The sequence below is a fragment of the Narcine bancroftii genome, chromosome 1 (genome assembly GCF_036971445.1).
Source record: "Narcine bancroftii isolate sNarBan1 chromosome 1, sNarBan1.hap1, whole genome shotgun sequence".
Classification (NCBI taxonomy): domain Eukaryota; kingdom Metazoa; phylum Chordata; class Chondrichthyes; order Torpediniformes; family Narcinidae; genus Narcine; species Narcine bancroftii.
In genome coordinates, this window is record NC_091469.1 from 366,082,531 (window position 1) to 366,110,147 (window position 27,617).

At 39.4% G+C, this 27,617-nt stretch overlaps 1 protein-coding gene across 10 annotated transcripts in view; it reads left to right on the top strand.

Moving 5' to 3' along the window:
• Positions 1 to 27,037, top strand: part of egfra (epidermal growth factor receptor a (erythroblastic leukemia viral (v-erb-b) oncogene homolog, avian)) — a 334,197-nt gene extending 307,160 nt beyond the window's left edge. For all 10 annotated transcript variants that reach the window (XM_069912695.1, XM_069912648.1, XM_069912661.1 and 7 more), the window contains 7 exons: positions 2,363 to 2,438; positions 5,655 to 5,801; positions 7,138 to 7,235; positions 9,270 to 9,437; positions 15,986 to 16,030; positions 22,372 to 22,480; positions 24,124 to 27,037. In XM_069912695.1, the coding sequence (XP_069768796.1) occupies positions 2,363 to 2,438; positions 5,655 to 5,801; positions 7,138 to 7,235; positions 9,270 to 9,437; positions 15,986 to 16,030; positions 22,372 to 22,480; positions 24,124 to 24,521 (1,041 nt within the window). In that variant the 3' untranslated portion in view covers positions 24,522 to 27,037. The remainder of the gene's footprint in view (positions 1 to 2,362; positions 2,439 to 5,654; positions 5,802 to 7,137; positions 7,236 to 9,269; positions 9,438 to 15,985; positions 16,031 to 22,371; positions 22,481 to 24,123) is intronic.
• Positions 27,038 to 27,617: the final 580 nt, after the last annotated feature.

A 27,617-nucleotide genomic window follows, 5' to 3' on the forward strand; every position in this document is an offset into this window, starting at 1 on the left:
TTTTTTGCAGGAAAAAAGGGATGGACAGACATTAAATGGTAGGGCACGATGGAATGTTAATGATAAGAGGAATTTCCTGAAAATAGCATCACAGACAAGATAAGGTGGAAAAGATGGCAAATAGCACGCTTGCCTTGTTAGGTCTGTGTAAAAAAAGTTGGGACATTAAGTTGTATTACAAGCTCTCGTTTTAATAAATAGGATTATTGCTGTAAGGGATAGTATAGATAGGAGGAATTGAATGGTCAGTTAACATTTCACATAAGCACCATCACAACACAAGTCACTGCCAGTGACAATTCGATACACTGGAAGAACAGAGGGAAGGTTTGTCACAGTCTGTTCCAGATTCAATACATTTGCAAAGACATTGTGATTTTGCAAGGGAGAACCATGCTGATGGCTGAAGAGAAGACAGCTTTTTGAAAGTAGCTCTTGTGGCTAGCCATTTTCTTGTCAAATTCAGGGCAAAGCATGCTCTCTGAATGACTGGACCTTTTCGGTGGATTTACCTGTGCCAGGAGGATCTTTTTGGGAAGCAAAATGCTTGATTGTGACTAACATTGGAGGTCACTTGGAGAGACCCCTTCATTTTGAGTGTGACTAGCAGTGAAGTTACTTGGAGAGACCAGTGCCAGGGTCTTGGAAGCTTCATGGAGACCAGCCAATTCAAGTCTTATCTACAAAAAGACCAGGAGTGTTGTGAACACAGCTCGTGTGGATGGACATTTCGTCAAAGGCAACGCAAGAAGAATTCGTAGGTCTGTAGCAGCCACAACTCCAGTCTTCCCATCAGTTCAACGTTAATTCTGGGCATCAAATTTCAAAGGCCTTCACTTGAACACTAAATTTAAAAGACTGAACATGAAGTAACTTTCTAAATTTTGGCCTGGACTATAATGGTTCGGCTCTCTCTCCCTCACACACACATAGATTTAGTGTTAAGGATAGTTTAAGGGTTAAGACTACAGCTTAAGAGTTATAAATAAAATTAGTCTTTTAAAATTAAACACTGTCTGGTACATTGCCTCTTGTTGCTCATTACATGTGGTTCGTAACAGTTGCAATTGTACAAAACACTGATGGATAGCTCTTGAAACATTGTGTGCAGTGCTGATTTTTAGAAAGAATGTACAGAGAGCAGAAAGATAGGATTTAGTTATGGGGAGAGATTGTATCATCTGTGTTACAAGATCAAACCAGCAACCACAAAGAAGGCATATCACACAGGGGTAAAGATGAACAATTACTTTATTAACAAAAAGTTCACTTTAATTCAAAATCTCCCCCCCTTTTATAACAATGCCCACTGGTTACTATGTAAATTTCTATAACAGTGTAAAACTAATAAATTCCCCAGCTTAAATATAATTAAATGCAATTAAAGTCTAAGTTATATTTCCAACCAGCCCACAGAAAAACTTAGACACAAAACACACAAGACTCACAAAACTTCGATCTCAACTGAAGCAAAGATCATAAACAAAATTCAGTTTGTTTGGTAAACTGAAGCCAAAAGACCTTTGAGAGAGAGAGAGAGAGAGAGAGAGAGCACAAAATTCAAAGTTGTCTTCTTGTGTTGCTCGCAGAGAGAGGAACCACTGGCTTGGTCCGGATCCTTCTGGCTGCCTTCAGAATGTTCATCCCTTTTTGAAATCCCAACATTCTAAACTGTCTTCCAGACTTTGACTCATGCCCTGGGCCTTCTTCCACTCCACAGCACCACCAAGTCCAAGAATTTTTTTTCATTTTCTGCACATGCTCAGTCCATCTCCCACTCTCTCAGCACTCCACCTTCACCTTGGCAAACTGTCACTTTTTAACATAAAACCACACAACACATAGGCCAATACACAATGCAGAACTCAGTAACATCTGATTTTTCCATGAAGCGTAGGAGGCTAAGGGGGCAACCTGCTAGAGGTATACAATGTTATGAGTGGCATACATAGAGTAGATATTAGGCATATTTTTGCCATGGTAAGGATATCAAAATCAAGAGGACCTAGGTTTAAGATGAAAGGAAGGAGTTTTAAAAGAGACGAGAGGATTTTATTTGCACACAACAGTGGTTGATATCTGGAAGAAGAGAAGATAGAATCAGATACAATTACCATATTCAAGAGACATTTACACAGACACCTAAATAGACAAGGCATGAAAGGATAAATGCCTAATACAGGTACATGAGATTGGTGGAGAAGTCAGGTTGTGTGTTTACATGTTTTTGCACCAAGAACATACAATCAGCTGATAAATTTGAATTTAAACTCAAGAACCTAATTGCCATGAAAGCTATATGATGATAGTCTCAAACTAACTTTTGCTGCAATGTATCAAACTGGTTTTCTCTTCTCTGCAGTTACCCATCAAATGGATGGCATTGGAATCAATCCTTCATAGGACATTCACCCATCAGAGTGACATCTGGAGTTATGGTAAGTTGTTGTACTTCCCATTACTGTGAGAAGGATTCCATCAATACACTTTCTCTGTCTGCCTCAGCCTCCCTGTTCTATTAGCTTTTAATCAAAAGTGACCAACCTCGACGACGCCTGCAACTTGCAGTCTGAGTTCCGCTGCTCGTTCAATATTAGCAGAATAGGGGGAGGAAATTCTCTTGTGTGCAAGGTCTGTTCCTTGGCACCTGACACACTTTGTCGTGGAATAAAATGTTGTAGTTATACTTGTGGTGCGCTGTTAGCCAGAATCAGACACACACAAGGTAAAGACTGTACAACAGGCTTTAATCCACAAAGACTTCCACAGAGCCAGGCTGGCTGTAGCTGCAGTAACTCTGAGTGAGCTTTGGGAGGCAGGCGCAGGCTTATATCCCGGAGGGTGATTGGCACCCGACTGGGTGGGGCTTGATCCCTTCAGGTCGACCGATTGACAGCCGGCCAGGTGTTGTCCTGTCCCCTTACCTTCCTGCAGGTACAGAGGTTTCCCCCTGCAGTAGACCGATGGTGTACCAGCACAATACAACCTCTCACTTTGGCCACCACACTGTGAGAAATGCCAAAGAACCAATGCTCTAGTGAAAATGAGGGTTGAATGAAGGAAGTATAAGTGGAAAAAACAATCTTGAGAAATTGCTGATAAATGTGAAGGACCCAATATTCTGCATCCTAGGGTTTTGGAAAAAGTGCCTATCGAATGCATGAGGAGGACAAAAGGTTGCAGCTCTGTTAACTCGAGCAAATACCAAAGTGCAAGATGAACTGAATGGGTCTGGTAGCATCTCTGGAGGCAGAGGGATGGTCGAAATCAGGATCTAACATCAAGAGTTCAACAAGAAAGTCTGCTGATGCTGAGGTCGAGAGCAATACATAAATGTGTTGGAAAAGCTCAGCAAGTCACAGAGCATCAATAGGGTAGCCAATGTTTCAGGCCTAGCTGCCATCAGCTGTAAACAAAACAGGCAGGCACCTAAATAAAAAGGGGGGTGGAGAGGATACAGGTAGGAGGGTAGAAGAGAAAAGAGGAAGAAATTCAGGGGTCGAAGTAGGAAGGGAAGTGGATGGGGTGCTGCAGGAAAGGAAATAGAGGGATAGAGAAGGAGAGAGATTCAGTTGTGAGGCAAAATGGAAATTTGAATATCAACGTTATTGCTATCTGGTTGGAGAGTACCAGAATGGAATACAAGGAATTGTTCCTCCAATTTGCATATGGCCTGAATTTGGCACTGCATGAAGCCTCCACAGACATGTCTGTGTGGCAGTGGTGTATGGAATTGAAAGGGTTGGTCACTGCAAGGTCAACAACATTCTTGTTATTGTCTTCCAAAATTCCACAGATACTGAGATTATCCCTGTGGATTGTAACATGCTCGTGCACTTATTTCCCGATTGGAATGAAAATACACACGTATTGTTTTGCCTTGCATAAAGCACTCTTCGTTCCTGAATTTGGTTTTAGTTCTTTTCTCAAAGCCCATTAATAATCTATTCAGAGGTTATTGGACAAACATACAACCTTTAGACCATTGTAGTTAAACATTGGATTGAATTTTTTTAGTTCCCACAATTTAAGTGAGAGAGAGAGAAAACACAACGACTGTTGGTCTCATTTCAGCAGCAGGAAAAGTTAGCGAATTTATTTTGAAAGATGTACTAACAGATCGGTTTAAAAGCATAATCATATGATTAGGCAGGGCCAGCATGAATTGACAAAAGGTAAACAATGTGTGACCAATCCACTTCAGGATGTAACTAACAGAATAGAGGAATATTTTTGTTCCTCATGTTCTTGTCTTTCTATTCAATGCTCTTTTTTGGAGTGACGTGGTAATTCTTTTGCCTTCAACCAACATCACCAAAACACACTATATAATTCTCAATCTCATGCAAGATGGATGCCACATTCCATCCATTGCAAATGATAACATTTCAAAAGTTGTTAACTGACAAATCTTGAGGTACTTAATATAAAATAAATGGAAAAAAAAATACTAGAAAAATTGACCAGGATGGAAGAAGGTAATTGTTTTGGTAAAGGATGATGGTAATTGATGATTAATGTAGCTGCAGTTATTATTATAAATACTAGTGGATATCTGTATAAGGTGAGGAGAGAAAGTTTAAGGGAGATGTCAGGGGCAAGTTTTACACACGGAGAGTAGTGAGTGCCTGGAATGCATTACCGGGGTGGTGGTGGAGGCTGGAACAGTCGGGACATTTAAAAGACTCTTTGACAGGTACATAGATGTAAGAAAAATAGAGGGTTATAGATGTGAGGTAGGAAAGGTTTAGATTGTGGAATAAGTTTACATGGGTTGGCACAACATCCTGGGCCAAAGAGGCTGTATTGTCCTGTAATGTTCGACATTTCATGTCCTTGGAATTGGTTGTAAATTAGTTGGAAGCTTTTTTTTCCTCCTGTTGGAAGACAGAAGGAAGTGATGCTAAAGATGGGTGAGTGTTTGGCAAATGTGAGTGGTGAGCTGTAGAATATGACTGGAAATGATTAACTCGTGCACTTATTTCCTGATTGGAATGAAAATACACACGTATTGTTTTGCCTTGCATAAAGCACTCTTCGTTCCTGAATTTGGTTTTAGTTCTTTTCTCAAAGCCCATTAATAATCTATTCAGAGGTTATTGGACAAACATACAACCTTTAGACCATTGTAGTTAAACATTGGATTGAATTTTTTTAGTTCAGAGTTTCACATTTATTCGATGAACCACGAATTGGATTGTAGGTCTCCGGACATGATTATCCACTTTGTTCTCCTATCAAATAAACTTCTGGGACAGGAGAATTAATTTGCAATTGTACAAATGAAATTATCCCTTTGGTGAGTGATATCAGAATTATTATCATTGTATGTTGATATCTACAGTAGACATTTTAATTGAATATTTTTTTGTCAGTCTGAAAATAAAGCATTTCAAAGAGTGTACAGTATTTTAACCACATGGAAAGACTCCATTGCATGTCTTTTCAGCAATTGCTTGCCTGGGTTTAACCTGATATTTTAGTACAAGCATCATAGCAAAGTAATAGTTGTCACCATTTAGAAAAGAGTTTGGATCTATTAGGAATCTGTAGTTGCATTCAGTGCCTTAAATCCAAGAAGATGAAGGACGACTGATAGCAATTAGCAATGAATTCTTGAGAATTACATGACATGCTTTTTTTTTTCCTCTTAGGGGTGACCATTTGGGAACTAATGACATTTGGATCTAAGCCCTATGACGGCATTCCTGCCTGTGAAATCCCAAACATCTTGGAGAAAGGGGAGCGGTTGCCACAACCTCCAATCTGTACAATTGATGTATATATGATCATGGTGAAATGTAAGTTTTCTTTAAGTAGGAATAATTTAATTGTATCTAGCAGTTTATTTTGAAGGGAGGGTGATGTTATAGATAAATCTTGGGTTACCATTGTTGCATAATGAAAATACCTCACCAAAACTAAAAAACTGAACTCAAAGTTTCAAGGTTTATCCTGCAATTTGATGAATTAACAAGGGTGACGTGAATGTAACTATAATTGGACTGAGAATCACAAGATTCTTGTTCCTAATAGCTACAGTGAGTCTTACAGAAAATGTATTGGTGTCGAGGTCTGTTAGCTTATGTGGCTACAGTTTCATGTCCAGGCTCTCAGGCAAAGAACTGGTCTCTGTGAAAGATGTTGAAAAGCCACAAAGAAGTCCTAATGTGAATTAATGCTTTGAAATCAGATTAAGTAACAAAGGGAGCTTCACAAAAAAGTATTCTAGTTATACAAAAGTCATGCAGTTAGTCCTTGTATATGTTCCATATTCTCAATGGCTCTTGAATAGTTCCTAAACTGTTCCAGTAAATATGTTATATTGCAATGTCAGAAATATAAAAAAACACATTTTATTGTATAATTTGTTTTAATTAAGAAAGAAAGAAATGAAACTCAACAATATTTTTGTAAATCCTCTGCTTGTCGGTGCAGTATTAAATTCTGATAAATAAATAATTAAAGATTTGCTGAGCTAATGTTTGGTGCATTCACACATTGCCAGCTAAGCATCAGGGCAAAGTGGATTTGGCCTTGAATCAATGTTTAACTTGAGAAAAATAAATTGTGTGTGAAGATGCAACACAATTCCAAAACTAAGTTATGTGAAACTATGTATTTCTCAGCCTTGAGTGAATAAGAAATAAGCCTCTAAATATATAGCCATTTTAATGCTTGTGTAATTCCTGAATCTAAACAAAGAATTGGAATTATTTTACACTTTTTAACTTTTTTTAATAGCAGCAAGTTAATGCTGGGGTTGTGCTGGAAAATGAAATCCATTGCACAAAACCACAAACAGTTTTATTGGTATTGAAGCAAAATGTTAGAAGACCTGAACAAGACAGGCAGCATCTGTGGAAGGAGAGACGGAATTAACGTGTCCAGTTAAAGATCCTTCATCAAAACTGGAAAAGTGAGAAAACAGGCTAGTTTTGTAGTTTCAGGGAAAGTGGGGAAGAATGTCTAGGACAAAGAGACTATCTGCGATAAGGGTGATATGCTGTCAGGATAGTTTATATGTGCTCAGACAAGGAGATTTGTAGAATGAAGTTTGGTTATTATTAAAATAAGATTATGTACTCTCTCACTGACATCAGAGTAAATCTTAACTTAATTGTCTTGGGGAATTAGGTTGGATGATTGATGCGGAAAGCCGACCAAGATTCCGTGAGCTGACCTCCGAATTCTCCCGGATGGCCCGAGATCCATCACGTTACCTTGTCATTCAGGTAAATGCCATTTTGAAATTGGTTTAAAAGAGTATAGACGATTCCTACAGTGTTGAACAGCAGCTTTCAGAGTATGAGCTGTTTGCACGTACAATCAAAAAGACACTTGGGTTCTGATTATTCACAAATATTTCCATTGAAGAGCTTATGGTGATCTTTACTGGAGTGATTTTGGGCAATATAATATGTTGTGAATTACCTGTCCCGCATCGGACTTGTCAGCCACAAACGAGCCTGCAGCTGACGTGGACATTTACCCCTCCATAAATCTTCGTCCGCGAAGCCAAGCCAAAGAAAGAAAGAGAATTTCCCTTTAAACATTCTAAAACTTTCCAAAGAAAACTTGTTGTCGGTAACAGTGAATTATTGATTCATGTTAAGATGGCAAAATGAAATCAGATGTCATCTGCAGTAATGTTGGTTGGCTTCCAAACAAAATATTCAAAGTTCAAAGTACAGATTTATTATCAGAGTACACACATGAAATCACATAGAGCCCTGAGATTCTTGTTCCAGCCGGCCAGGCAGAATTTCTACTTATTGGTAAACTATATTCAAAAAATATATATATATGATTACAAAAGAGAGAAATGTAAATAAGGAAATAAATGTAAACAAGCTGACTCTACGACAGAGAAAAAATCTTCATTAACAAATAACATCCATAGTAAGTCCTTAAATGTCTCTGATTGAGTCTGTTATTTAGGAATCTGATGGTGGAGAGGTAGCAACTGTTCCTGAACCTGGTGGTATGAGTCTTGTGGCACTTGAGCCTCTTTTCTAATGACAGCAGTGAGTACAGAGCATGTCCTGGTTGGTGTGGATCTTTGATGATTGCTGTTGCCCTCTGACAGCAGTGTTCCATGTCTATTTTCTCGATGGTGAAGAGACTTTTGCCTGTGATGTACTAGGTTGTGTCAACTACCTTTTGCAGGGCTTTCCTATCAGATGTATTGACGTTTGTGTAACAAGTAACCAGGTTTCCGATGTCATACTGAACCAGAACTCCTGAGGTGCTGATATGCTTTTTTTCACTATGACATTAGTATGTTGAATCCAGAAAAGATCTTGCAAGCTAGTGACACCCAGGAATTAAAATTTGCTCACCCTTTCCACCTCTTACCCTCCAATGATCACTGGACCAATACCTCTGAGCAAAGAGCCCTGCAAAAGGTAGTGGACACATCCCAGTACATCACAGGCAAAACTCACCCCTTCATCAAAGAAATTTACCATCAGAGAGCAGAAGCAATCATCGAAGATCCACACCACCCAGAACATCCTCTGTCCTCGCTGCCGCCAGCAGGAATGAGGTATAGATGCCACAGGACTTGTCGCACCAGGTTCAGGAACAGCTGCTACCCCTCCACCATCAGACTCCTCAACGACAAACTAGAGACTCATTTAAGGATTTTTACCTCTTTATTACAGAATTTTTTCTGTATTGAACAGTTTATTTTCATTTCAAATTTGTTTACATTTCTCTCTTTTCTTGAATACTGTTTTTTGCACTACCAATAAGTAGAAATCCTTCCTGGCCTGCAGGATAAAGAATTTGTATATGATGTCATGTATGTACTCTGACAAATAATTTGAACTTTCAAGGTACACTTCTGATTTTCCCTTCCTAAAGTTTACAACCAGTTCCATGGTTTTGGCGACATTCAGTACGATTTGTTGTTAGTACCCTACTCAGCCAAGTTTTCACTCTCTCTCCTGTGTGCTGACTCATCACCCCTTTTTATACAGCTCACTACTGTGGTATCATCAGTAAATTTGTAAATAGTGGTGTGATATTGAGCCACAGTCAAAGGTGTAAGATGTGGATTAGTATTTTTATTTAAAATATTTTAAAAGAAAATACCAACATTTTCACCATTCCCAATAAGTGGTATTTAATGGAAACAATTAATTTGAAGCCTTTTGTTTAAATCTTCAAAGATTGTGATTTATATATGCCATTAAATATTTTGTTCCTTTGAACATTTTAGCCACGGCAGGAATGTTGTTTTAATTGCTTTAATGTTCTGTCAGGGTGATGATCGCATGCATCTGCCAAGTCCAAGTGACTCGAGATTTTATCGCACCATAATAGAGGAAGAAGATATGGAAGATATTGTGGATGCTGATGAATACCTTGTTCCTCATACAGGTTTTTTCAATAGTCCTTCAACATCAAGGACTCCCTTATGCACATCAATGGTGAGCTTTGCAATCCATGGGTTACCTTTCACACATCCTCTTGCATACACTTTTACACATAGGCTTACGGCAGATGCATTAGGTCTTAAAGCAAAGTGTGAAACATTCTTTTATGCTAACTGAAAATATCTAAAGTCCTTCCACTTGAATATTGTTATAAAATGCAGATCAGAGCATAATGGGTCAGATGGACATTGTTTACCTGGATTTTCCAGAAGACGTTCGATAAGGTACCACATAAAAGACTTACTCGCACAGATGAGGATGCCTAGAGTTAGCATGGATAGAAGATTGGTTAACCAATAGATAGCAGAGAGTTGTGGTACAGGTGTGTTTCTGTGGTTGGCAATCGGTGGTGATCAAGGTGCCACAGGGGTCGATGCTGTGCCCTCATCTGTTCAAAATAGACATAAATGATTTGGAAGAGGGGACAGAGTGAATACATCTCAGTTTGCTGATGACACAAAATCGAGTTGTTTGGTTCACTGCTTGAAAACAGCCTCACTATAATTTTACCACATTTTGGGGCAGCATCACCAATGATCAGGACCAGGATTCGAATTCCACGGTGTCTGTAAGGAGTTTGTATGTTCTCCCGATGTCTGCTAGGGTTTTCCTGGGAGCATCAATTTCCTCCCACCATTCAAACATGTACCAGGGGTTGTAGGTCAATTGGGTATATTTGGGCAGCGCAGGCTACTGGGCTGAAAGGGCCTGTATGTCTACATTTTTTTTAAATTAAAATTGCAGAAATGATACAGGATGTACTTCAGGGGAAAAGGCTCCAGTCAGAGATGATGACACTATCTAGATGGAGAGGGCAGCCATTATGCTCCAGCTGTCAGGCTTTCAGGAGCTTGGAAAATATTTTTTTGAAGTATAACCACAAAGACCTTTGGATTACCCTCAGTGCCACACATAAAGAGTAAAAATAGAATGATAAAGAGGATTGTCAGATTTGGGAGACAGGGCCAGTAGAACCATTTCTGTGGGCAGGATCACTTTAACTGAACCAATGTTCTTGAGATGCCATTCACACTGTCATTGGAAAGGATTTAAACCAATTTGGCAGAAGGTGGCACCAACATGTAAAAGTACAAAAGAGAACTAAGAAGTAAAAAGTGTGTGATCATAAGGAACAGGTACCATTGTAGCTTAGAGCAATTCAAAAAGGACTCTAAGGGTCGTAAAAAGCAGTTTTAGAATACTTGTATTCCTCAGTCCTGATAAGTGTTTTGGCTTGAAAAGTCTGCCATTATTTTTCTCCCACTGATGTTGCCTGGCTCATTGGGTTCCAAGTTGAAGAGCTACATATATCTCTCTGGGAGTCTAAAGCAGTGGTTCTCAAACTTTTTCTTTCCACACACAAACCACTTTAAGTAATCCCTATGCCGTTGGTGCTCTGTGATTAGTCAGGGATTGCTTAAGGTGATATGCGAGTGCAAAGGGAAAGTTGAGAATCACTGCTCTACACCCAATTGTTATTGAAATATTTTGCTTGAGAAAAATTATCATTGACCCATTTCCTTTGGAGATATGAAACCGTGCACATAACGAGTCAATTAGGTACGATTAAAACTGTGGTTTTCAACCTTTTTCTTTCTACCCACATACCACTTTAATCAATCCCTTACTAATCACAGGGCACCTATGGCATAGGGAATACTTAAAGTGGTAGGTGAATGGAAAGAAAAAGGTTGAGAACCACTGGTCTAATACATCAGCAATAACAGAAACATGGTGAAGGCTTATGATCAGAAAATGTTCAGAAAAGAAAAATGGGGGGCGGGGGGGAGGGGGTGGTGGGTAAAGTGCCTAAATTGATTTGGGAAAGCACTGTCATGTTGGGAAAAAAATATGGTCAATGGGGAGGTAATGGTAGAATCCATTTGTTCAGAGCTAAGAAGAAAAGGGGTATGGGCATGCAGAAGACTATTGTATGGGTGTATCTTACAAATCTGTTTGGCTATAGCAAGTGAGAATGTCAGTGCAAATCTATATGGTACAGGTACACAATCCTTTATCCAGACATCTAAAATCCAGAAAGTTCCAAACACCGGCATTTTTTTTCCTGGTGCTGGTACAGCGGAGGGAGAGAGAGAGAGAGAAAGACAGCAACGCAACTAGGTTGGGCAGGGGGGGGGAAAAGACAGCAACGTGACTTGGGTGGGCAGGGGGTGGGGGAGAGAGACGGCAGCGCGACTTGGGTGGGTGAGGGGGGGGGAGAGAGAGAGAGACACACCAGCGCGACTGGAAGAAGGTGGATATGGCAGCACAATTCGGGTGGGCTTAAATCTGGGGCAGCAGGCTTTTGTTCTGAAATCTGGAAAAATCCAAAATTCGGAACACACTGTCTGGATAAAGGATTGTGTACCTATAGTGTCAATAAACTCAATATCATTCCAAGGCTTTTGAGCTGTGTGAGGAATGAACCTGTAGCAAAGTTACAGAGATTAAAAAACATTAAATGGTGATATTAGTGGATGTATTTTAAATACTATCAATTGATTAGGAGGGGAGGAACCTAAAAATATGTTCAAAAACACTTCCAGGGCCTGTTCTTATTTTAATCAGCTGGAGAACAAGATGGGCCAAGAGTCCATGTGAAAGAGTAAAAGGTTAAGATTCTTGACTGGAAGAAAGCAAATTTCAAAGGGATGAGAAAAGATTTGGAGGGAAAGATTTTCAGGGAAGGATGTAGCAGATAAATGGAGGCTATTCAAAGAAGTTCTGAAAGTGCAGAGTTGGCCTGTCCCCGTGAGGATTAAAGAAAAGGTTAGAAACTGTAGGGTGCCTTGGTTTTCAAAAGATATTGGGAACTTATATTGGAGGAAGAGGGATGTGTACAAAAGGTATAAACAGCGGGGAATGGATGAACTGCTTGAGAAATATAAAGAGTGTAAAAAAAATCTTAAGAAATTAGAAAGTCTAAAAGGAGATATAAAGCTGCTTTGGCAGGAAAAGTAAAAATAAATCCAAAGGGTTTCTATAGGTACATTAAAAGTAAAAGCATAGTGAGGGATAAAATTGGACCCTGTGAGAAGTCAGAGGAGATGGGTGAAATTTTAAATGATTTTTTTTCTTCAGTATTCACTAAGGAAAAGAATATTGAGCCAGATGAAGTGAAGAAATATGGTAGGGAGCTCATGGATAATATAAGAATTAATGAGGCTATATTGAAAAAGATTAAGGTGGATAAATCTCTGGGTCCTGACAAAATATTTCCTAAGACCCTGAGGGAGGTTAATGAACAATGGTGGGAGCATTGACAGAAATATTTAAAATGTCAGTTGTTCATGTTGTTCCGCTGTTCAAAAAAAGATCCAAAAATAAAACTTAATTATAGACCTGTAAGTCTGACATCAGTGGTGGGTCAATTAATGGAAAGTGTTCTTAGAGATGGTAAATACAGGTACACGATCCTATATCCAGACATCTAAAATCTGGAAAGCTCCAAAATCCGGCAAGTGGGAAGAGAGGTGGCACTGAGACCGGTAGAGCAAGTCAGGAGTCCGAGACCGGCAGAACGAGTTGGGCAGGGGGAGACAGCAGTGCGACTGGAAGGAGTTGAAGGTGAATACAGCAGCACAATTCGGGTGGGCTTAAATCTGGCTTTCCAAAATCTGGAAAAATCCAAAATTCAGAACACTCTGTCCCCCAAGGGTTCTGAATAAAGGATTGTGTACCTGTACAGCTATTTGGAAAGACAGGTATTGATTCGGAGTAGTCAGCATGGTTTTGTGGTAGATCATGTCTAACAAATCTTATAGAGTTTTTCGAGGAGGTTACTATAAAGGTTGATGAGGGAAAGGTGGTGGATGTTTTTTTTGGACTTTAGTAAGGCTTTTGATAAGGTTCACCATAAGAGGTTAGTAAGGAAGTTGGAAGCATTAGATATTAATGATGAAGTAGTGAAATGGATTCAACAATGATACCAGAGAGTAGTGGTGGAAAATTGTTTGTCGAATTGGAGGCTGGTGATGAGTGGAGTGCCTCAGGCATTGGTACTGGGTCCACTACTGTTTGTCATATATATTAACGATCTAGATGATAGGGTGGCAATTTGGATTAGTAAATTTGCAGATGATACAAAGGTTGGCAGTGTTGGGAAGTAAGGATGATTATCAAAGCTTACAGGGTGATATACGACAGTTAGAAGAGTGGGCTGAAAGATGGCAGATGGATTTTAATACTAATAAATGTAAGGTGCTACATTTTGGTAGGACTAATCAAAATAGGACATACATGTTAAATAGTCGACAATTGAGGAATTGTGGAACAAAGGGATTTAGCAGTCATGGTACATAATTCCCTGAAAGTTGAATTGCATGTAGATAGGGTGGTGAAGAAGGCCTTTAGTATGTTGTTGGCTTTCATAAATCAGTATAGAATACAGGACCTGGGATGTTATGTTGAAATTGTATAAAGTATTTGTGAGGCCAAATTTGGAATACTGTGTGCAATTTTGATCGCTGAATTATAGGAAGGATATAAACAGTGTAGAGAAAGTGCAGAGGTGGTTTATGAGAATGTTGCCGGGGTTTCAGGGTTTGAGTTACAGGGAAAGGTTGAGCAGGCTGGGACTTTATTCCCTGGAGTGTAGAAGGTTGAGGGGTGATTTGTTAAAGGTATTCAAAATTATAAGGGGGACAGATAGAGTCAATGTGGATAGGCTTTTTTCACTGAGAGTGGGGGAGATTCAAACAAGAGGGCATGGATTGAGAGTAAAAGGGGAAAAGTTTAACGGAAACATGAGGGGTAATTTCTTCAAGCAGAGGGTGGTGGGGTATGGAATGAACTTCTGGCAGTGGTGGTAGTAGCAAGATTGATGTTAATATTCAAGGATAGGTTGGTTAGCTATATGGACGGGAGAGATGTGAAGGGTTATGTGCCAAATGTGGGTCAGTGGGTCTAGGTGGGAGAAGATGTTCGGCACGGGGAAAACTGGCCTGTTTCTGTGCTGTCAATGGTTATATGATTATATGAAAACAGTTGGATAAGAGTGAAGAATTTGATCTTGGAATGCAGAGTATGGAGTTACCATTTATTGATGCCAAACCAATCAACTGCACAAAACATCAAGGTCAGATGGGATTTAATATAGATTATATTAGATTAGAGTCAACTTTATTGTTATTGTGCCAAGTAAATTACAAAGCCAATGAAATACAATTAGCATCCAACCAGAAGTTTTTTAAAAAAGTGCTATATACAAATAACTACATGCGCATTCAGCAAGAAAACAGTACAATGTGAGTGCAGTACTGCTCAGCACTGTGATTTAAGGTTCAGCAGGGTCACAGCCTTGGGTGAAAAAGCTCTTCTTGAGCTTGCTGGCTCGAGAGCAAAGGCTTCTGTAGTGCTTACCAGATGGAAGAAGAATAAAAGGTCCATAGTTAGGGTTAGATACATATAGCGAAATCTGTGGTGATGTATTTTAGCTAGGATGGGATGAGACGATACCTACTTACTCGCACAGTTTTAAAGAATGTGTAGGAAGAGAGGGACCTATGATTTCACAAATTGGGATCTTGGAAGGTGGCAGGACATTGAGAAATGAGTTACTGAAGCATATGAGATTTGTGCTTCATCAATAGAGGCTCTGTCTCAGCCACAACTAGGAAGAAAATTGCGTTCAGCTCCAGTCACCAACTTTAGGAAAAATGTGAAGATCCTTGAGAGGTTGTAGAGAAGAAAAGTCTCAGGGATTTTAGCTGCTACATTAGGTTAGAGAAACTGGAGTTGTTTTCCTTAGAGCAAAAGAGGTCAAGGGTACATTTGGTAGAGGTTTACAAGCTTATAACACATTTAAGACAAACACTGTTCCCACTAACTATTGGTGCAACGTAAGGAAACAAATTTAAGTTTTTAGATTAGGGATATGGGGAGCAATCCAAGGAAGGAGATGTGGGAGAAAAACTGGGAAGGAAATCAGTGCACAAAGAATGACAATGACCTCAAACCTGCTGCCTTTGAATACCATCAGACTGTCAGAGATTTTGCAAAAGGAAATTAGAGAGGTGTTTGAGGTAAATAAACTTGCAAGCCTATGGTAATGGCATAGGAACAATACTGACTAGATTGCTTCACAGAAAATCTCCTTGGACAAAATGAGCTAAATGTCCTACCGTTGTTCCACACTATTATTCTCATGAAATTCACAAACATTTTTTTTGGAATTGATGTAGAAATGTGAGCGATGGTTTTTCAATAACATTTATTATTTATGCTTTTCAATCCTTGGTATATTAAATATTAGAAGTGAGCCCATCAAATGTCAGACTGGAGCCTGACTCAAATTGATCAAGCTCATGAGTGTCTCAAACCTTAGTTGTCAGAAATAGGTTGGCAGTGCAATGAATTCTTATTGGCTTTTGGCTTCACCTCTTGACCAATAATAGAAACTCTGACAGTCAACAAAGGAATACTGAGTTCATTTTAGCAAAAGCTGGCAATCAGAAGAGCTTTGAATAGACTGTCTTTCTCCTTTATATTTTGTCAAAGTTTCTTCCAGCCCCTTATCTTCTGCCTATATTTTTTGTCAACAGAGTATGACGAGCAACAATTCATCAACTTTGATTAACAGAAATGGGGTAAGTAGGAAAGCTAAATTATTCCTTTAATTTCTAGTATTCCATGGTAATTTTTCACACAGACCTAAAGTTAACAAATTAAGCAGTTGGTGCATTTTTTTTTAAGTCAATAGAAACTTAAACTGTTAAACCCTGTTATTCTGCCAGCATTCAATACTTAACTCGGCTTTTGTCCTTAACTGAGCTAATCCATTTGGACAGATGTAAAGCAGCAATCTAAGAGCTTGAAGAAATGTATAATTCAGCAGAGGGTTTCATTAGAAGGGGGTAATAGAGTACAAGGGTAAACTTACAGGGAACTCATAAACTGGCTGCAAAACCTTACATATATATGTAAAGAGAAAAAAAAAGCTAGTTAACACAAATATAGGTCCCTTGCTGACAGAATTAGGGGGATTTATAATGGAGAACTAGGTAACAGCAGACCAATTAAATAAAATTTTTAGTGTTATCTTCACTAAGGAAGATGTACAGAAACAATCTGGAAATACTAGGGTTCAGAGGGACTAGAATAGAGAACAAATTGATGGAAATTGTTATCAGACGTGACATTGTGTTGGGTAAATTGATGGCATTGAAAGTAGATAAATCTCAGGGGCCTGATTGTCTGAATCCCAGAGTACCTAAGATGTTGGCCTAAGAGATAGTGGATGCATTAGTGATCTTAGTTCACTCCAGATCAGTTCATTTGGATTGGAGGATTGCTAATGAGATGTCACTTTTATGAAAGGAGGGAAAGAGAAAACAGAAAATTAATGTGGGGAAAATGCTGGAGTAATTTCTTCACGATGTCATTGCTATACAATTGGAGAGGAGTGACAGGATTAGTCCAAGTCAACAACGATTTATGAAAGGGAAATTATTTTTGACAAATCTTCTAGAATTGACCAGGAGAGCCAACTAATGTTTGGACATTCAAAAGGCTTTTGTTAAGGTCCCACACAATAGATTGCTATGTAAAATTAGACAACATTGTAATGTACTCATGTGGATTGAAAACTGGTTGGTAGAGAGAAAGCAAACATAGAACACTACAGCACAGTACAGGCCCTTCAGCCTTCGATGTTGTGCTGACCCATATATTCCTTTTTTTTAAGTACTAAACGCTCTACCTCATAACCCTCTATTTTTCGAGTCTCTTAAATGCCCTTAATGTTTCCGGCTTCATCGTGATCCCCAACATGACATTCCACGCACCTATAAGTTCCTGCGTTAAAAAATTTAACCTGATGTCTCCCCTAAGCTTCCCTCTCTTCACTTAGTACATATGTCCTCTGATGTTTGCTATTCGTGCCCTGGGAAACAGGGGCTGACTATCCACCCTATCTATTCCTCTCATCACCTTGTAGACCTCTATTAAGTCTCCTCTCATCCTTCTATGCTCCAAAGAGAAAAGTCCCAGCCCTGCTAACCTTGCCTCATAAGACTTATTTTCAAATCCAGGCAACATCCTGGTAAATCTCCTCTGCACCCTCTCCATAGCTGCCACATCCTTCCTATAATGAGGTAACCAGAGATTTGCAGAGTTGCAACATGACCTCTCTGCTCTTGAAATCAGTCCCCTTATTAATGAAGCCCAGCATTCCATCGGCCTTCTTAACTATCCTATCAACCTGTGTGGCGACCTTGAAAGATGTATGGATTTGGACCCCAAGGTCCTTCTGTTCATCCACACTCTTAAATAACCGACCATTAACCCAATACTCAGCCTTCTGGTTTGTCCTTCCAAAATGCATAACCCACACTTGTCTGGATTAAACTCCATCTGCCACTTCCCTGCATCCTGTCTATATCCTCTTGTAACCTTCAACATCCTTCAGCTTCATTCACAATTCCTCCAAATTTTGCATCATCTGCAAACTTACTGACCCATCTTACCACCTCTTCATCCAGGTCATTTATAAAAATCACAAAGAGCAGGCGTTCCAGAACCAATTCTTGTGGTACTCTACAAGAGTGATAATAAATGGGTCCTTTTCAGACTGGCAGGCAGTTACTAGTGGGCCATCCCCAGATTAACTGCCTAAACCCCAGATATTTACAATTTATATTAATGATCTAAATCAGTGGTTTTCAAACTTTTTCTTTTCACTCACATCCCACTTTAGGTAAGCCTTATGCCATAGGTGATCTGTGATTAGTCAGGGATTACTTAAGGTGGTATGTGAGTGGGGATAAAAGGTTGAGAATCACTGCACTTACTAAAATATTTTGCTTGGCCCATTTCCTTTGGAGTTATAACCCTAAACCTAATTTTTCTTGTTAATGAATCAATTACATTCGATTAAAACAATGGTTTCAAACTTTTTCTTTCCACTCAAGTAAAAACACGATGCTGGAGAAACTCAGCTGGTCAAACAGTGTCCTTTATATAGCAAAGATTAAAATACATCACCAAAGTTTCGGGTTTGAGCCCTTCATCTAGGTGTAGAAAAATGTCAGCAGGCTCCTGAACAAAATAGAAGAGTGGAGAGGAGGTACAGGTGGAGGAGCACAGGCCCACAGGCAGAAAGTAATAGGTGGATAAGGGAGGGAGAGCACACCAGCTAACGGGAGGGGGGGCGGGTGGATAGCTCTGTGAATGGAGAGTGCATATGAGGAAAGACTGCATAGACAAGGAATATACTCTTAGGGATTTTGAAAAATGAGAGAGATTTGATTGAGATGTTTTAAAAAAGTACTGAAAAGACTAGCACGTTAGATGCAGAAATAACATCTCCAATGTGGGGAAGTTCAGAACAAGGAGTCACAGTCTAAGCCATTGAGGACTGAGATGAGGAGAAACTTTTTAAATCAGAGAGTTGTGAACTTGTGGAGTTCCCCATGATAAAAAAGTTGTTGAGGCCAGTTCATATACTGTGTGTGTGTGTCCTCTCATCCTTCTATGCTCCAAAGAGAAAAGACCCAGCCCTGCTAACCTTGCCTCATAAGAAGCAACATCCTGGTAAATCTCCTCTGCACCCTCTCCATAGCTTACACATCCTTCCTATAATGAGGTAACCAGAGATTTGTAGAGTTGACACGTGACCTCTCTGCTCTTGAACTCAGTCCTCTTATTAGTGTATGTGTGTACATTCAAAAGGGAGTTGGATGTGATCTTATTGGCTGAAAGGATCAAGGGTATAGAGATAAAGAAGGAATAGGGTTCTGAGCTCAAATGATCAGCTGATATATTGAATGGTTGGGTAGACTTGAAGGGCTGAATGACCTCAACCTGCAGCTTTTTGTACTTGATGGAAAAGAGAACACTACAGCACAGTACAGGCCCTTCAGCCCTCAGTGTTGTGCCAGCCAATAATATACACAACAGACTAAACCTCAGGGTCAGAATCAGAATTTACCATCATGAACAAGTCACAAAATTTGTTGTTTTTCCGCAGCATCACAGTACATATAAACCTCCTTACAAAAAAAATAAATAAAAATAGTGCACGAAAAATCAATGAAAGGCAGTGTCTTTGGTTCATTGATCATTCAGTTTTCAGATGGCAGCAGGGAAGAAGCTGTCTTTGTACCACTGAGTGGTTGTCTTTAGGTTTCTGTACCTGGTAGCAGAGTGAAGAGTGCATGGCCTTGGTGGTGGTGGTCCTTGCGAATAGAGGCTGCTTTCTTAAGAAGTCTAATGTCCATATTGCCACAGGCCAAGTTGACAACCCTCCAGACATTTTTCTTGTCCTGAGCAAGGCACCTTCATACCAGTCAGCCTGAATGCTTCACGGTACACATATAGACATTTTCAAGAGTTGTCATTTACATAGCGAATATTTTCAAACATTTCACAAAGTATAACTGCTGGTGAGATTTTTTCATTATTGCATTGACATGGAGGCTCCAGAACAGATCCTCAGAGATGGTGGCACCCAAGAATTTGAAGTTACTGGGCCTCTCCACTACTGAACCCTCGATGAGGACTGGATCGTGTTCTTCTGACTTCCTCCTGTCCTTCCCTACATTGCACCCATAGCCCTCTATTTTTCATGTATCTATGTGCCTGGCTTTTAAAAGTCCCTATTGTACCAGCCTCCACCATCAGCCATGGCAATGCATTCTAAATGCCCACTGCTCACTGTGTATAAAAAAAAACTTACCCCTGATATCTCCCCAAATCTTTCCTCTACTCATCCTGTACAGCTGTCCTTTAGCATTTCCCTCTCTCACCCTGGGAAAAAAAAGGTGCTTGCTGTCCAACATATCTATGCTTCTCATAATCTTGTAGGCCTCTATTGTCACCCCTCATCCTTCTTTGCTCCACAGAGAAAGGCCCTAGCTCTGTTAGCTTTGCCTTATAAAGACATATTCTCCAATCCAGGCAACATCCTTGTAAATCTCCTCTGAACTCATAATTTCCAAATTACTCCTGCATTGAGGAAACCAGAACAAACACAATGTTCCAAGTGTGATTAAAACAGAGTTTTATAGAGCTGCAACATAGCATCATGGCTCTTGAATTCAATGCACTGACTAATGAAGGCCAGAATAACGTGAGCCTTTTTAACTAAGCTATAAACCTGAGCAGCAACCTTGCATTTGGACTACAAGGTTGCTCTTTTTCCACGCTGAAAACGCTCCCCCCGAGCACATTTTTCAAAAGTAGCGCCTTCTCAGCCTGGCAGCACACCAGCGCCCACAGCCCTTGGGGGAACTCTTGAAGAGCAGCCACTTGGCAAGCTGCAAGCCAGCTTTGCGGGGGTCCCACAAGCACACAGATTAAAAAGGCGCCACCTTTTTTGCGCTGATGGGCCACCGGCATGTCGCAGGACAAGTGTGGTTCCCCCCCCGAACAGCTCACTTATTCGGAATCTGCGCGCCAAGGACTTCCCCAGCCTGTCGCCGTTCCATGTGTGAGGAAATAGACTTAGGCTTGGGGAGCAGTTCACAATGCTTGCCTTCCCCTGCTGGAAAATACTCGGCAAGTGCAGCAGAGTCGCTTCAGCATTTGTTCGCATTTCTTTTGGATTTTTAGCATCAGCAAATTGCTTTCTTGAGCACTCATGGAATTAGAGAGTCACAAAACACGGAATATGCCATTCAGCCCCTTGAGTCTATACCCCTCCCCCTTCAACCACACACTTAAACTTAATGCACTCTTGAAAGGAGTTATTGATTCTGTCCACAATAACTCTCCCATATTCACACACTGCATGGAATCAAACAAACACAGTCACATCACGCACCATATTTGGAACTGTTTGGACGACAAAGTAATGTACACACTCCACAGGAACAGGCCTGCGTGTACGCACACACTCTCACACACATGGACTGGAGGGATGCTGGTGCACCTGGGGTGAGTGACAGCTTTGTTGGGAACAAAAAGGTGTTCCGCCCCTGGGTCACTGGTAATAAGCTCAGCCCAACCCCAAGCTATTGTTCACGGAAGAAAGATGTGGGCACTGGGTCCTGGCCTCAAGTGCCAATGGCATAAACTAAAACAAGGGGAAAGGAAGAAATAATGAGTGGGTGAACTGACTTTTAATGCACGGAATTTCAGAAGTGGGGAAGAAAGAGGCCATTACCAGTGGAGAATGAATTCCTAACACCTTATCGGTGGAGTGGGATCCGTATTCACCCTCACCAACTCCGTTTGAGGCTGGCCACCTGTGTCTTACCGTTGTATTTGGCAATGCTTTGTAGTTGTAATAGTAGCTGGTCCAGCGGAACTGAAGTGAGCCAATTCCCTGCAGGCTCACCTAATGTAGTGTTCCCTATTTGAATTACTTCACCTCAATGTTAAAGGAGGAAGTAATCGTTTCCCCATTGCATTCATTAGTGCACCAACATGCTTGGTTTGGATCCAACTTAAAAAGTCTTGGGTCTGGGTGTTTCAAGTTGTGTGTGTGTGTGTGTGTGTGTGTGTGTGTGTGTGTGTGTGTGTGTGTGTGTGTGTGTGTGTGTGTGTGTGTGTGTGTGTGTGAATGCGTATACGCTCACAGCTGTGGTCGTGGCGCCTTTTTTATGTGGTCTCACCCCCCTCCCCCAACTTTAAAACCTGGCTATGCCCCTGCCTACAAGTTTCACCTTCCAAAATGCATCACTTCACACTTACCCAGATTGAACTTCATCTGCCACTTTTCTACCCAAATCTGTATCCTGGTGATACCTATGACAACCTTCTACACTGTCCACAACACCTCCAAGCTTCATGTCATCTGCGAACTTAATGACCATCCCTCCACTTTGCCTAGGTCATATATAAAATTCACAAAGAGCATGTGTCCTGGATCCCAGAAGAGATCCCAGAATAGAACCCCACTCGTCACTGGCCTCCAGGCAGAATACGTTCCAGCTACTACTATCCTCTGCTTTCTTAAATTAAATGTTATTCATTTTTAATCATATAGCATCAAGGAATTCCCAAGAGAGAAGACAGTTCAACTTTACGCTATAGTTCTGATCCAACAGTTTTCCTGGATGATGATGACATTAATGGATGTTTCCAACCAGCTCCAGGTACATGCACCTGTCACTTGGACAGCTGGAACTGTTGAGTCATGGATACATTTGTGATGTTTACTAATTAAAATTGGAAAATCATTGTGTAGTTGTACTTCACAATCAATGTTTTTCTCTTTACTGTCAATATTAGTGGGGTTCAGCAAAATTTCACTTGATACTTGGGATAACCATGTTCTCATATCAAGAAAGATTGTAAGATTATTCACTTATACTTTAACCTCCAGAATGTTGAAAGTTGATCTCACTGAATGTTACAACATTCACAGGGGTTCAGCTGAGGGCTTTTTTTGCTTTGCCAGAGAGTTGCACCCCAGGTTACAGTCCAGAGATAGGAATCAGACAGTTAGAGCAGAGATTAATCTTTAGAATTCTGTATTGTTAATGTATGAAAAATAATCAAGTCTAAGATAAGAATTCTTCTGTTTATTTTCATTAATTTTGTATTAAATTAGTTAATTGAGTAGAAAATACTCAATTAAAGTATTTATCAGGTTATGATTTGATTTTATTAATTCATATTATTTTCGTAAATATATATCTCATTTCTAGAATAAGCAAATTGCCATATATAGTGGCATATAGGATGAAAATCAAAACTTAAAAATTTCACTCAAAATCAAGGTTATCTTATACACTGAGTATAAAATCTGAACCCTAACCATAAGCCTGGTCAACACTAAATGAGATGTAGTTATTCTAGTTGGGATGTTGGTGTTAGTGAGCTGAGAGAGAGCACTACACCTGGTAAGCAGCTTGTGTTAAAAGTCACAAGACATGAGAACTAAGTTGACTGACCAGATGTTGGAGGTAGTCACCAAAGCAGTAATCTGGAACAAAAGAGAACCAAACAACAAATTACAAGAGTGGAGGTTCAGACATGAATGATTGATTCAGTGTCCAGAACCTAACAACTAACCCACTAATATCCACACGTGCATGCGCGCACACACACCCGGGTCACAGTGAGTCAAGTGCCCCTCCGGCAACTGGGCCAGGCAGGGCCTCAGCCTACAGTTCTACCTAGCCTGAGACCCATGCCCCAAGAGGATTCCAGCACAGCAGACACAGAGGCAATGGCCTGAACAGTCCCATTGGCCATAGACTTGCCACTTCAAATGGCTTCAAGAACAATGTGAGTCTCCCAGCCGCGTAGTCAGCAGAACCCGCTACTCAGCCAGCGGGCCACAGCACAACCAGTAGACTGCAAGAGTCTTCAGGCAGGCTCCCGAGCAACCAAACTTGCTCCAGGGTGATTTTGAGATACATGACAACCACAGAAAGAGGAGGAAGGCACTGATCCCATCAAGAACCAGAAACAGGACCAAGGGAATGAAAGCATGGACACCAACAAAAAGTGGCAGTTTTCAGTGACATGAAACCTTAGAGATAGGAGACCAAGTGAGCACAAGAGGGTATGATTATCCCACTGCCCACTGACACCCTAAACTTAACCCTAACCCCAGGACTAACCAGTACTGGCCGATTATAGGGAAACATTTAGCAGACATTATCTGCAAGCAATGTTAAAACTTGGGATAGTCTTATTGAGTAATTATAGCTCAAAACACATTTTAAATGGAAATTTTGGAGACTGTCTTATACAAAGACATCTTGTTAATGTGCTTTTTATTTTGCAGAATACATCAATCAAGCTAAAAAGATTCCATGTCCTGATCAGTTGATGAGCACCATCTCTGATATGGAAAATCCAGGCTACCAGGAACTTTTTGTCCCCTTCAATAAGAATGGCAGAGGTCCAGCTGCCGATTCTCAGTATTTAAACTCATTCGCAAATGCAGTGGAAAATCCAGAGTACGTGAATGCTTCGCAGCCAATTAACAAAGTGGATCTTGCCCATCCCAATCACTGGGACCACACAGTGCTTCACAATATAAGCTTGGACAATCCTGAATACCAGGAAAATCTTGTTTCTAAACATCCAAAAGTGAACGGTCATGTTGAAGCTATGGCTGAGAATCCAGAGTACCTTGGTGTTGCAGTGCCACCCAGAGTTCAAAAAAGCACTACAGTATGATAAAGGCTTGCAGACTTTTCTAAACCACCTGGTTCCAAACCCTGCTGGTGAAATGTAAGTGCAGCTACGGTGAGGTTCTGATATGGATATCTCCACAAGGGAGAGGAAAAGCAATGAATGTGAATGTTTCCTCCCAACTAAAGCATGTCATTAAGATAGTACTGGTGATGGAACTTTACTCTGGACACTTTAAATTAGGTTAATACAACCTATAAAAGAGATAGATTGTAGTTTTTCTTCAGTATCATTCCAGTCTCTTTCAAACACTACATTGCATACTTGTTATGTATAGATTATAGCTAAAGTTTCTGTCACAAACCATCTTTTAGACACTGTCATGCGATCTTGTTTCAATTCTACCATCCACTGAGCTGGAAACTTTCTTCCCTGAGCAAATGATCTAGCTTTTAAAATCTTTGTTAGTACTTCCAAGAAAACATTAAAAACAGAATATAAGTAATATAAACAGCTCTGAAATTAGTCATAATATCTGGGTAAAATAGGCTCTGAAGTCTCAACTATTCTCATATGAATGGGGAAGGTCATCAAAATGTGGTGAGTTGAACACAAGTGACATTTTCCCCAGAGTATCCCATCAATGTTCCTTCTGATAATTGGATCAATTGCAACTACAGACTGTCAATAATTACAATCAATTGAGAGAATCAAAACAATGAATTTTCTTGGATTTAAACAAAAAAATCTCCAGATGCAGAGGTCATGTGCAATCCACAAAGATGTTGGAGAAACTCAGTAAATCACATAATGTCCATAGAAAGTAAAGTGTTTGAGCGACACACTGGTTATTCTTAGTTTCCTATGAATGCTGCATCATCTGAGTGTCTCCAGCACCTTTGTATATTGCAATTAACTTTCTTAATTTGTGATTGTAATTAAGTGCAGTATTAATATAAACTTTTATTTTTACTCCCTAAACTGTTTATCATCCTTCATCTTACAATGTCATACAACAACAACTATCCTGTGCCATGTTTTGGCACAACCCATATATAGGATCTCCAATTTGCTTCTTGCCATTCTTCATTACAAAGTTATAATTGAGTGGAATTCTGAAATGTAGTAGATGAGATTGATCAAAATGTCAACTTATCCATACTGTGGCAAAATTAAATAAATACACAACAGATTAAAACAGCTCTTGAGGGAGCATCATTAGAGAAGAAGATATGATTAATATTTCACCTCTCACTTTGTATTTTTAGCTCTCAATAAATGAAATTAAGTTACACAGTTGCTATAATGACTCATGGTCCAGTAACTTGACTATAAAACTTTTATACTCTGAGCACTAGTGTCATTCTGCAACATTTCACCAAATCTGTAAAGTATGAATGAAATTGGAAATTGGGACTGTATCGATATTTCACCTCCCCGTTTTACTGAGTCTTTTAATAGTACCAATATACTGTTCAAAGCTAAACTTTTCTTTACACTTGTTCTAATTTTTTACTTTAGTTATTCTCGACAAATTCCAAATGTTGGCCATTACGCAATAGTTGTTCATGATAATCAATCTGATAATGGTAAGGTGATATTTGTGAATTGTGGAAGATGGCTGAGATATGTCGATGAAGGAATATGAAAATTAAGATATCAAAATGTGTGTTCTTACAATATGAATTGTATCCCTTTTTTTAAAATTGTGTAGATTTTGCAGGAAAATGTTGCTGAGATTTAATAATTTTAGAAAACAAATTAATTGTTGAAGCACTATTTGTATAGAAGTGAAATCCAGTCTTTTTATATGGTGTATTGATAAAAAGAAATCATTATATGCTTATATGTATATAAAGTCCAAATATATGTTACAGAATGAACAATTTCAAACAATAGTTAAATATTTTAATTGTTTCTTCAAGACACTTTGTACATTTTAAGCACATTGACTTTTTGGAGATTTTTGAATGTTTCAGTCTGGTTCAACATCACAATTAATCACTGCCAATCCATTCCTCACCGTCTATCTGCTCATTTTTGCAGCTGTTTATGGGAGCTTGCTCTACACAAATGGCTACTGCATTTTTTTTTGCAACAAGAAGTAGAATTCAAGGGTAGTTCATATGGAGTTTTACAGTGTCCTCTCATAATGAAAGACATTGTCTATCTCTTTCATTTTCTACTCTTGATTAGTATTTGACAAGCTTTTGGTTTAACAAAAACACACTACAACCTATCTTTAAAAGTCAGTTACATTTTTGTATTTGAATATTTTACAAAATTTGATTTCCTTTCCACATGAATATAAAACCACTGATGCATGTTATTTTGCTGAAATAAAATATCTGTGAAACATTATGGGTTGGCCTTGGTTGATATTGTTTGATGTTAATGTTGAATTTTGTAAGGATTCTCATAACTCAAGGACTAACTGTGTTTTAATTATCAACTGCAATTAAAATAAAAGAGCTGGCAGTACTTAGACAGGGAAAGAGAAAAACTAATGATAGGTCATTATATATGAAAACCCTTCAAGTTCTGCCAGTTCAGAGAGCATTTCCATTCCCCACTTGTTTTTATTTCTGTGACCTATTTTCACATTTGCATCAATTCTACCATCTATCCTATATCTGGGATAATTTACTGCAGCCAGTTAACCTATAAAATTTTTAACATGTTACTGCATTTTCTTATCATTCATTGTGCCCCCTTCTCCCTGTGGATATCACATTTTCTCTTTATTTCACTTATAATTCAATTTGGACACATGCATGGTTGGTAAAAGGAAAGCAATCACAGATAGCCAGTCTTTCCAATTTGTATAAGAAATAGCAACTTCTAATAAAAGGTCTTCACCCTGTAAGAGCAACTTTACTTTTTTTTCCATAGATGCTACCTGACCTACTGAGAATTTTGCTCTTTTCTTGTTTTAGATCTTCAGTGTTTGTGTACTTTGCCTCTAGTTTATACCTCCAGTTCCAGCATATTTCTCCTTTATTATGTTTATATCTTTATTTTTGCTATATGAAGTAAGCTGTTTGACCTGTTGAATTTCTCAAACATTATGTTTTTATATTTTTCCTTTTTTTTTATTTTCATCCTTTTATATGCATTTGTCCTGACACAATACTTGTAATT